The 12,402-nt window shown below is 37.9% G+C and overlaps 2 protein-coding genes across 3 annotated transcripts in view; one reads left to right on the top strand and one right to left on the bottom strand.

Moving 5' to 3' along the window:
- The window catches only part of LOC139132799 (syntaxin-7-like), a 25,656-nt gene extending 22,819 nt beyond the window's left edge, over positions 1-2,837 (bottom strand). Inside the window, 1 exon segment of the mRNA XM_070699059.1 lies at positions 2,778-2,837. The gene's annotated coding sequence lies outside the window, so the exon portion shown is untranslated.
- Positions 2,419-12,402, top strand: LOC139132798 (uncharacterized protein DDB_G0290301-like). 2 transcript variants are annotated; one of them, XM_070699058.1, is made up of 5 exons: positions 2,419-3,021; positions 3,515-3,606; positions 6,818-7,041; positions 7,383-7,520; positions 7,984-12,402. In XM_070699058.1, the coding sequence occupies exons 3-5, from the start codon at positions 6,843-6,845 to the stop codon at positions 9,696-9,698; spliced, it is 2,052 nt and encodes a 683-aa protein (XP_070555159.1). In that variant the 5' UTR covers positions 2,419-3,021; positions 3,515-3,606; positions 6,818-6,842; the 3' UTR covers positions 9,699-12,402. The 2 variants fall into 2 exon arrangements, with proteins under 2 accessions (XP_070555159.1, XP_070555158.1); XM_070699057.1 differs by having other exon boundaries at positions 3,431-3,606.

Raw genomic sequence — 12,402 nt, 5'->3', positions numbered from 1 at the left:
AAGCATGGTCCTTCCACAGAGGAGAGAGGAGGGACTCCGTGAAAGAGTAATGGAACAAACACTGTACAACTGGAACAGGTCTTGAAGTCTTGAAAAGTACTGGTGAAGCCAAGAAGTTTACTGACCTGGGCTGAAGAGAGTGACAGATATCATATGAGAACAACATCTGTGTTTGAAGAATGGTGTCAAATGTTTGAAGTCATTTTGCCTTGGCAGAGTACATTCATGGGTTCAGTTGGGATAATTGCCATGACCCTGAATGAATAGTAATGACTCGCGACAAATCAATGTGTTTGCCCTACTTTCTTTGTTGCACCTAAAGGAGAACGCCATCAGAAGTGTGTCAGTATGAGTATGCTACACTGTCCTGCTGTCCTGGCACTTAACACTTTGTAGAAGACTACTCGTGTGTGTGTGGGAGGAATGCTCATTTACTATTCACGAATAAAATCAACTGAAAAACTGTTCTCGGGAGTTTCGTTTTCAACAATTGCATCTCAAACGCTGCAGTGGATCAAAAGCTGGTCGGTCTGTGGTTCACAGCTACCTTAGCAGGACAAAAGCGATAACACTAAATATATACCTATTACAATTCCAATATTCGGGTAAATGGGCGCGGACTTTCACCATGTATTTACATACAGACCACGGATCGTGTAATGAAGATCTTCATCAAAGCAAAGCCAAGCGTCGATTCTCAGTTGTGACGAATGCGGAAGTCACAACCATCATGGAGGTACTACCTCCATGCAACCATGAACCGAATTTATAAACACGCCCATTTTTACGATATTCGATATTTTCGCTCCAAATGATAAACATAGGGCCAAAGTCCTGAAGCTACTATAGACATGGATACAAAATTAAGTATTTCCTGACTGTATGAAATTATCTCACTAAGGTCATCCTAGGGACATGTAAACCAAATATCATATAACCGAGTTAGTATTTCATCGGGGTTGAGCTTTTAGCGAAAAAGGAAAGTTTAAGCCAGCGGTTTTGAAAAAACAAGTGACTCAACAGTTGACAGAGCTCTGCTGTGTTATGTAGAGAATAACCTTTTGTGACACATGTATTGATGAAGAAGGTGGATATCTTTGATAGCTCATTACAGGATGGCCTGACCAAAAATGGAAAAAAATTCCGTAAAAATACAGAGTTGCATATTTAATCAGACTATATTAGTCTATAATAGCAAATAAACGAGAGTTAATTACATTCTAATTAAAGTAAACAAGACTTGCTTAAATCAAGATTTACGTCATAAAAAAACAGCATATCTGTCAGGTTATAAAGAATCTTGAGCTGGTTACCTTTCAATATCAGTATTTTCATCCTATTAACCAAGCACATTTTAACTTTCAAATTAACATTGTAAGTAAGTTCTGTTGAATAAGTTGAGACTGTACGTACTCAGAGAAAGCACACTGAAGAGACAAATGTTTGAAAGAAGTTCGAGGTCATCAAAAGCATTATAAGGAATCATGTTACACTTTCATTGCACAGTTTACACAAATTGCATAATTGCTATAAATAGCACTTGAGGAATCTTACACTTACAGCCCAGCTTTACCATAAAAACACTATCACTTTGACCACTCTTTTAATTGACCACTCTATTTTTTTCCTCAAAAAGTAATCTTATTTTATCCTTACCAAGTCAACCATAAATGGAAATTAGAACTTTCTCTATCTCTATTTATTTGACCACCCTATCATGACAAACTATTATGAGCAATTTCTTTTAGATAACATAAATGGTTGTTCAGAATATATCAAAGTTGGGATTCAGGAAAGTTGCCTTTACATGTTTTAATCCTCAATTCACTATGAACTGTCAAAAAAAGTTGAACTTTCTGATAATTCCACACTAAAATTATTTTGGCTTTGATGATTTCCTAATTAATTCAATTATTTGAAATCATATTAATTATTTTTTTCTGGGTGAATTGATAGGGTTTATACAGTACAAGAATTACATACAATGTAAGTCAAACTTTGACCAAAAATGACAAAAAAATTCCTTAAAAATACACATTTGCATATTTCATCACAATTTGAACAAATCTAAGTTGGGTTATCCCTAGGGACCTGTATACCAAATAACAAAGCTGTCTGACCAGCGGTTACGAAGAAGAAGATTTTTTACCAAAAACACCTTTTTTGGCATTAATTTGCCTATTTTCAACAATATCAAAAAATTAAAAAAAATAGTTTCTCAAAATCTTATTTTTCATCTACACACAAATATCGAATCAGTAAGTACTGCGGTTCTCAAGATATTTGAGTGGACGGACGCCTCACAAACGGACATACATACATACATACATACAGACTGACGACGGACGCCGGACGGATACCCATCCCAATAGCTTCTATAGACTATAGTCTATAGTAGCTAATAAACGAAAGAGAATGATCCCTTAGCAATTAGTACATGGATTTGCCACCAGGCTCCTTGTAGAGTACACTGGAAAATTAGGCACGACGAAAGAAATTTGAGTTCCGTGAAAGTATCGAATGATCCTGAACCGGATGCTTGAATGAGTGAATGATACATCGATCGACCGACGACTGACGTTATCAACTGGACAGCTGCGCCGGATTCCCTTCAGCTTGGCAAAATAAATCTTTCAAATACGCAAAGATTTAATCCCTAGGACACTTGAAAGTAGTTAGACTGTAAACATCATAAAAATCACTTAAAAGACCTCAGCAAGACCCTACCAACGGCCAACTGGGGCCAATTCGAACTCGTACCACTCGTATATTCTTACCTGCTCCGCCATGTTGGATTTACCAGCAAACTGCGCAAGCGTACAATGACATCACTAGTTATTTCCAATTTGGGTCACATGATCATCCAAAAGTTGTCGTAACAAGTCCTCTATCAGAAACGTACGTATAAAGTACACACGATACATGTCTCCGTTGCATGGTACAGCCCAGACTTAGACTGCGACCGTTATTAGCGTAACTGGTACTACTCTACGATCAAAGTTGCTCCACTTTTGGGACGAGGTAAATAACGTTATCGAGTGCGTTATCTTATTATAAACTTTTAAGTGCGAGGAATCGTTCTCTGAAACTTCCTGCACTCAACTTACCTATATTTTTCGCCTTTCGACGAGTTGCAAACTTGTATTTGCTATTTTATCTATATACGGTATTAGCGTCCTATCATCACAGGGTACATATGTTGGTGTTACCCTATGCATACGATTGTTTCACGTGGTGTTCTCGAAATATTTGACAAACAATGGTGAATTTGCAGTGTTGAAGTAAAGACCATCTCCCTTTACCTCGAGCTGGGAAATATTGCGACTGCATTGGAAACTTTGGAATTTAAGAGAAGCTCCGTCAACTGCTGTGATAAATAATTCAGCTTGCATTATTCATCGAATCACACCTCCTTTACTTTTTTCTTCAGAAACTTTGTTTCCGTCTGTGGCCTTCTTTGAAATCATACATCATCGACTACATAGTGAAACTTCCAGTTTTGTTTCCGTGTCAGCCACAGATCGCCGCTCCTGAGACCGATTTATTAAGCAAGATACTAGTTTGTATATATTGCAGTATTGGACATACAAAAAGATAAAACTATTGGTAAGTTTATCATTAACTTTGAAGTGGTTGCATGCAAGGCTGAAAAGGGTGCATATAATAAGTTAAATCTCTCTGACCGATTTTTGACGTAAAAGCGCTTTCTGGTACAGTGATAGACTTTCATAACGCTTCAATATGAATATATTAGCATCGGAAGAAAACTGTGCTGATGTTTGATAGTTTTTTCTTGCTTTTTATATTAGGCGTACAGCTAGTTGTTGTTGCCATTGATTCAACTAAGATCTGTTAATGATTACTGCGGGCCGGACAGTACATGTAGATATCATTTAAACAAACATACCTGCACATAATCGGGACAACTCATAATAGGAGTGGATAAAACATTTTCATTGAAAATTCACACGAACGTAAGGATTAGTTGTAAAAATTCAGCTTTTGTTGAATCGTATAGACACAAGGGAGACGGCAGCGGGTCAGAAACTTTATAACCATACAAATACCACAGCATGGCGGCCTGCCACGAGTTTCCGCGAGATCATAACCTTCGTGGCATCAATAGGGAAGTATCATCGTTGTTAGTTTTGTCATTGATGCATAATGGAAGTGGTCGCCTTAAAAGATAACAGCCTGACCAATATTCGTAACTAACCAACTATAATAAATTAATAAATAATGACCATAACGTGTCAACGTCGGCGATAATGTTGACCAATAACATTAATCCTTTTGGTCACTTACATGCACTGACATACATTATTCATTATCTTGGTGATGCCAAACAGATCCTAATTTCTGTATTCTCCGTAACTCATCCACTTAATCTATGTTGCCTTCTTCATACTTGTTACCATCGCCGATTACCAACCTGGTTAAGTAAACAATATTCGAGTAACACTCAACATATGACATTAACTACAAGTTTGAAGTGTTACCAGGGTTTCATGTAACCAGAGTCCATACACTAGTGACATCGAAAATATCGTAATTAGTAAGTCTACTATATATAATTATCTCTATTTTATACTCGGTGCAAAAATTAACTTTCGGAGAACAACGAACAGTCAATTGGAATAATTGACGAAATGTCCGCGCCAAGCTTGATTTTTGAATTAACTGGATGTATTCAGTAGTTGTGCTCAGTGCAGGGTGTGGTGTTTCATCACTGAGCCACGCCGGAACCGTATGTTGCACGTCGACGCCGTACCTGGCTCCCAATAGAACAAAGCAATAACAATGGGCGGCAAATGTAATCTGTTTGAGGAAGCCATCTTACTGATATCAATGTACGAAAAAGTGCGACTTCTCATAGTCCGAATTAGTGGAAAGTCTAGTTTGCAGTGAACATGAAATACAGTGTGGCATCAACTGGTCATTGCGAATTATTAGTAGTTGGTAATAAAGTTAAGGCCACAAGAGTGCTTGTCCCATTCACAGAGAAATGCAGTATATCGTTTCTGTTGACTTGACACTCATAAACACAGAGTTTGCTAAAGACTCATCGAAATCCCGTGCATATTCTATGTGAGTGATGTATATAATAATGAAGATAAGAAACTTTTCTTAAACTTAAAGCGTCTCAGAAGTTCCGAGTTCATCTCTGTAACGTCAAACGTGCGGCTGTCCATCTTGAAAAACAAAACAGTCATTGAAGTTTTAAGCCAAATATTACCAAGCAGAATATCTCTGCGTTTAAAAGTTGTAAAAGTTGAAGAACCAGAAAGACTCTCTCGAAGGATCACTAGAGTTAATTTCAACGATGAAAGTCAATTACAAAAGTCTGAAGGTCATTATTTCGCTGTCTACTGCTGAGCAATGTCAAGATTGGCTGTCACATCATTTCTATGGCGTCATATCCAATTTAACGATATTTGACTTCGGTACTGTAACGCACCATACGGTGTCAGCGAGATCAAATAAAACCATCGTTATATTTTATGCATATAAACATCGGCAAAACATTATCCTGATAGGTCAAAGGATGATTTGGTTCATAATTCACCCGATAAACAGAAGTTGATTTTGAAACTATGAGTTGAGGAACTGGGTCATTTATCAGTGATATTCATAGATTATTAGACAAACTAAGTTAAAGTACGAATATCGCCATTGCTCAGCTACGTCCAGTCGCAACGAATCTTTCACTCCATTCAGCTCTATTTGTATTCAATAATTCCAACTTGCATAAATCACAGTCTCCATCTTTCCCGCCATGCCTTTTTTGAAGTTAGTGATAAGTGATTCTTTCTTAATATCACAAGCACATTTTCTATTAAGAGGGATTTGACAATCCTTGGGAAAGTTATATTATATTCTAATATTACATATTATTATAATAAGTATAATTATAGTAGTGTAATATTACATATTAGTAGAGTAATGAACTCCAAGTCCTTTTATTCTAATCCATGGATGTATCTGCAGATATTGGTCACTGCCCTATCGGGCAATGTGTTGGTCATTGAACCGCTGCAGTGTCACCAGTATCGTCAACCCTCAGTTATCTGTCACTAAATGTGTAACGGGTCCCTGTGATATAGTCCATGCATACAGATGGGGACAGATGTTAAAATACTGCATAGATGACTTTACGGAACGGCTTTCATCTGTCTAATTGTCTTGTTATATATGTATTTTGAGTCAGGATGTCATCCAGGTTAGCTTCTCAGTCTCATTAGCCATATTAACGCTCTACTGACTTCGAGTAAACTTTCTCAACTTTGTTCATTCTGACTCATGCCATCAACACGGCAGGTCAAAGGTCGGTCAAACTACTGGCTAACAGTAATGAAAAACTAGTTAGACATATTCGAGAAATAATTCCAGAAATGCTATTTAATGAAGTAATTGTCATTTTTATTACCATTGCTTCCTGCTTTTATTAATTGATGTCAATTTCTCGCTTCACTACTCACAGCAGAACTTATCAGCCTGAGATGAAGTCATCTTAGTTTTCTTTGGCCCAGCTGCTCCATGTGCACGTAGCATCCAGTTCTGTTCATCGCTGTCGTTGTTAGATACAGATACAGAATCAATAATCGAGAAATCTGTAAAAAAAACACTCTTCAAACTTCTTTTTCACACTTTTCAACTACACCATCTAATGATCGATATTTTGCAAAGTTTTCACAGGATTTAAATCCAAGAATTCTACCAACAGAGACAACTCTGTCGTGTACTCTATAAACACTCTTCAGGAGATCTAATTCTCACTGTTGTATCTGACAAATGCATTCTGCTTTCCTTCTTACAGTTCGAGTTATCGCGTGCTAACTACCATGACTACCAAAGCGCATTTGATAACACAAACCAATTATTGGGAACCACGGCAATTCTGTAAAGCTTTGTCGGGATTTCTGTTAGTTTTGGCCATCCTTGGTCTACTTGGAGGAAGTCTCATGGTAGCTCTAAGTTTCCTGGAACCAGACCGTGAATACATCCAACAGAGATATCGTTACTTTGGTATTATTGCTTTAAGTAAGTTCCAGATTTATTGATAATCGATAATTACAATTGAGCTTGCTGATGATGATCGATAGATTAGATATAGTATTGTTTTGAACTTGACATATGTTATAAGTAAACGTATAGCTACGAATAGTTTAGAACAGAAAATGGTTCTCCATTGACGTTAGTGTACATGTGATTGACTTCAAGTCAGGAAGATTAATTTTTTTGAATTCCATCGGACTCTACAGATATTAGTTTCATTGATACCTTTATCAAAACGATTTTCTATTGGTCCCGGTGGCATTTAAACGTAAACCGTTTCACGTTTATGATCTCTTTCACTTACAACTTGACATTTTACTTTTCAGTTGCATGTCCGTGTTTCATAGTGATGTCGTTAGGGGTGTACTACATGGCCAGGGCACCGAACAGAAGAGCTAGAAAGATCGATGTCAGACGGAGGACACTATATGCGCTTGGCTATGATCCTAAGGTGAAGAAAGCAGGTAGGTATCGGGCAGAAACAATATGGATCACCGATTTTCTATGCAGAACATTCACCATGATTAAGATTATCGCTCTCCTTGATGCACGTACGTATTAAGACGGGCGTAGTTTTTCATATTTTACAAACTTCAATATATATGTCCTTCCATAGAATTCCGCTTGAGTAAGATAAATATAATGCTACCCTGATGCATTGATCAGCTTCATCATGTGTAGAAATATTTGCCGCAGCGTAATACTCTTTTGGCCCACTTGCTCCTTTAGCAGAAATCAAAATAATTTTTACCGTAAAACTAGAATATCAACATCATTAAAACACCTCTGTTACTCTGGAGTGACTCCCAAAATGCTAATCATGAGATGTTGTTTTCCATTCTCTTGTTGCCGATTGTATTTAGGTATCTGGGCTTGTACTGTTCTAGACATTAACCAAGCAATGTTTTACTTTGCATTTTGTCACAGAGCTCAAACAGAAAAATAAGAATAGGGCCAATCAGCAGCAGAGTTACAATCCACTCAAACGAAATGATCAAGTCTATCCTAAGAGATCCAATGTAAAAAAAGGATACGAAGATACATTTACAGCAGATCATTATGACCATTATCCCATGAAATATAAATCACCAGAGTGTGGTGGCTATGACGTGCAGTGCCAAGGAAGAAATCAGCATAGACCCACTGCTGAACAAGAACGGTACCTGCAGGACTTCATCGATCGACAACAACAGCGCCATCAGCGGTCACTCGGACAAGGCGAGAAAAGTCAAAGCGAAGAGCTGCGAAAGACAGAGAAAATGGACCAGCGGCGAGATAAGTCGAAGTCGAATGATTACGCATTAACAGATCGTAGATCCGATGTGTCTTTATCAAAGGAAGCTGTGAAAACTTTAAATCGTGGTGAGGATCTCCCGAGAAAGGAGGGCAATCAATCTAAATCTCAGAAAGACGTATCTGATGTCGATTCCAGAAAGGCTGACATTGAACTTGAAAACATACCTCTACTTAGTAGTCTGACTTCAGCAGAACAGAGTGATAATCCAGAAATACAGCAAAATCAGCAAGCATCTTCATTGCCGCCCACTGAACCTGTCACTGGACAAATTAATCAACAACCAAAACCAAAACCGCCCACGCGACAGGGAACACCTAAGCTTGAGCTGTTACAGGACAACAAAACACAAACGGCGTCTGACAAACAGTGCACCTGTAATCAGAAAAAGAAAAAGCGCAGAACAGAATCTAAGCCACCGTCTTCAAGTACAACGTACGACAGAGATTCAAATCAGCAGGAATCTCTTGAAGTCGTGTCACCAAGACTTCCGGTATCTGCCGAACCTGGACAGAATAGTTCAGGAAACTTTACGAACTCTGACAGACCGCAACACGAATATCAAGTTTATTCTCTGTATGACGTCACATACGATTTCGAACATTCTCCGAAGATATTGCTGAACATGTACAAAACAACAGATCTGTCAAAGCCAAGGTATCAACAAAGGCGTCCTCCAGATATCAAAAGGTGTGAAGTAATACGTGATACAAGAGACAAGTACAACGTTGCAGAAAGAATCCAGGAATCGTGTGGTTATGTATACAGTGATGACATTAGATGTCAGGATAAACTCAAGTCAGGGATGTCTCAGGGAAGGAAAGAGCTCAACAGCTCTAGTGTCGCCACATGGAACGAGAAAGATGCAGGGTACTCGAGTGGTTCACAAAACCTTGATTGCATATCACCAAGTTCACTTTCCAGCGATTGTTTGGACTTCGATCAACCAAGCCCGGTACTTGGACTCAAAGAGTACAGGTATGGACTGAACAGCAGCGTAAGGGAGGTTCGATTCAAACCTCTTCAAAGAAACCAGTATGACGTCACCATTGCCGCCGAAGAAGTTAGCAGAACTTTCTTGGCAACTAGGAGCATTGGAAGCCGACTGTCGTCTTTGCAACGACCACTGTCCTTCCATCGTAACAACCAAAGGCAAATATCTTACGGCAGTGAGGGTAGTCTAACCTCAAGTGACATCCGCAGCAGTACTAGTTCAAGGCCGTCTTCATCAAACTACGACGATATATCCGATGATGAAACTGCCGCTGCGCGGGGCAGCATAATCAGACATTTTGATTGTGAGTTTCTGGAATCAGACAGCGAGGACGAGCAGTCAGCATTCGTGTGATTTGATGCAGAAATCGCACTTTACCAAAACTGAAGTGAAGGGCACGGCAGAGTTTTCGACATATACCAGCGTCAGTGACTCTGGATATCGCATCAACGCATATTGTGAACTTTGTTGTATAGTAAGACATTAACCATCTACATTTCAGAGAACTGCATTTACAGAGTTTAAAATGCATCTTCACATATTTAAGATTCACAATGTAAACGATATGGTGTCGTAAAATGTATCGCGTTCATACAGGATGAAGAATGACTGCATCAGACAACACATCGACTACTGCAGTTTCATCGCCCACAATCTCCGAACTGTGATTATGCACATTTAACAAATGGTGAAAAATTTCTTTTTTGATAAATAAACTCTTTTGGTAAGTCAGCTTTGTCAAACACATGCAAAGTTCACCTGGCCAGGAAAACTGTTGTCTATGAAACTAGGATACCCATGACACTGGTCTATTATTGTGTGAACTATTGTAATTTCATATTTGTATCCCTCCATCTAACACTGCCATATAGTGTTATCGTTGTCATTCGCTTCCAATGACATGTAAGACACAATCCTTGGATAGTGCAGTTTTCAGCTAATTCCCTGAAAATATGCTTCTTATAAGTATTTCCACTTTTGGAAACCTACAGCACTAGAAAGCGTGCACGGAAAATGTATTAAAAAATTATGTCAGCAAGATTTCGAGATAAGCGAACAAAGGTTTATTCTTTCCCGCGAGGAAATCTAAATTTGTAAAATAACAGTTTTTAAACTTTCCGGCGAGAATGTTTATGTCTTCATTATTTGGCCAGTATCCCAGTACGTGTACAAGAAACCTTTGCAGTACTTCAATAGTATATTATGAGCTGCTTAAAAGTCATGGCATTAGGTATTTTCGGTGATGTATATCAAAACGTATTTATAAATACAAAAAATCCAGATTGACAGGTTTTTTCAGCCCTACCTCCGCCCTCAGCAATTATAAGCAACATGAAAATCCACAGTCCACAAGCATACTGCAGACTTCAAAACTGACTGCCGCGATTTGTGGCTTACAGTTTTCTGAAATATTTCGTAACGCACAGTACTAAAAGGGCAATCACTGGTATTACTCCCTTCAGCAACTTGGCCTTTGAAGCTGGTATCAGACAAAAAGCAATTATTAAGATGACTTCGAGATTTTCGCGATGATGTTGTTGATCAGCTGCAGTATCTCAAAAAATTGACTGCCTTGATGAAACTTTCCACGGAAAACGAAGAAATAACAACATGTAAATAGTAAATATCAACGAGAAGAAAAGCGAAAGCTGTGGACTGTGGACCACGGCTTTACATGGTAGCCAGCGTTAACATTTATTGATACATTTCAACCTACACTTTGTGCACTTTAAACACCTTGTTTATGACAATTTTACCTCAATGACATTAGTAGCGTGAGTGCATGGTGGAATATTCGTCCATTCCCGTGTACTGCAATTAGAAATATTTCAAAAGGTCAAAATATTTGCCAAAAAAGGGAAGAATGCAGTTAGTGAATATTTTGATCGAGAACCGAACACGTTTTCAACTTGAATTAGCACAAAACATATTCTAATATGTGTAATGAAATAACCCAACCCGATCGTGGGAGTATACAATCATTGTATTTTGTGTCAGGATCATGGCACACAGTAGACTTTCAGCTAGAATGCGCCTCGGGGACAGATATTTGGACTCTAACATTTATTCAGTACTTTTCTGGTCTACCATTTGTTGGGGCTCATTTTATAGCTCTTGGCGTAAGAACATTTTCACCGTCTTAGTTTTTCGAAAAAACCGAAAAATGTAATTTCACCCCGTAGAGATGGTGGCCATTTTGAATTTCAAATATCGGTATATGTTATTTGTTTCCCCAGTATCACAGTTTGCACTGTGATCCATCATTTTATTTTCAGTGAGGGAATTTTGAGAAAAACTTTTAGTCCACTTTTTCATTTTCGAGACGCAACTACCTTAAGGAACGCATCAGGAAATGTTAGACAGACAAAGCCGAGATCCCAGTGGATATTGTTTGCAGTCTTTTCCTTGATACGTAAACTGCCAAAAAATTCTGTTTCACAGATAAAATTACTTATACTGATAGAGCAAGCATAAGTTTCAATATTTTCTGTTAGCCATCCTGGTGTGAGATTATTTTACAGATTAGAAACAAAACATCTTGATGACTTTTATTGATACCAAACGAGCAGAAAACAACTCTTCCATTCAATACAGACAAATTCTCGATATTTTCATTAGTTTCCATTATTTTGTACGATATATTTAGGCTAACATGGATAAGAGTTGTAATTCTTATCACGAGATAAATAAAACGGCCAGGAAATTAGTGTAATTTTATGAGATCTTTTGGTTACAATTATGGTAAAATTTTCTCATTTTCGTAGGACTTTGCTTTTGTGCACGAATAAAAAGTTTAGGTCCTCAAGTTCGGACGTTTCGAGAAAGTTTTGTTTTCTTGACTTGTTAAATGCAATATTTTTACTCTCTTTATTCCTCGCCATTTATAAACAAAATACGTACTTTTCGAAAATATGATGTCGTCTGGTTGTCAACAATGAATACTTTTTGTATATTTTGAGGGTTTTTGATTCAAAGTTTTTCTTATCGATGATGTACAAGATGGTTGATCATTGGTTTGGACGTTCCGTTAAATAAAACATGACCAAGATTCTGTTGA

This window comes from Ptychodera flava, chromosome 5 (assembly GCF_041260155.1).
Source record: "Ptychodera flava strain L36383 chromosome 5, AS_Pfla_20210202, whole genome shotgun sequence".
NCBI lineage: Eukaryota > Metazoa > Hemichordata > Enteropneusta > Ptychoderidae > Ptychodera > Ptychodera flava.
The sequence above is the reverse complement of the archived record's forward strand: the minus strand, read 5'-3'. Positions and strand labels throughout refer to the sequence as shown.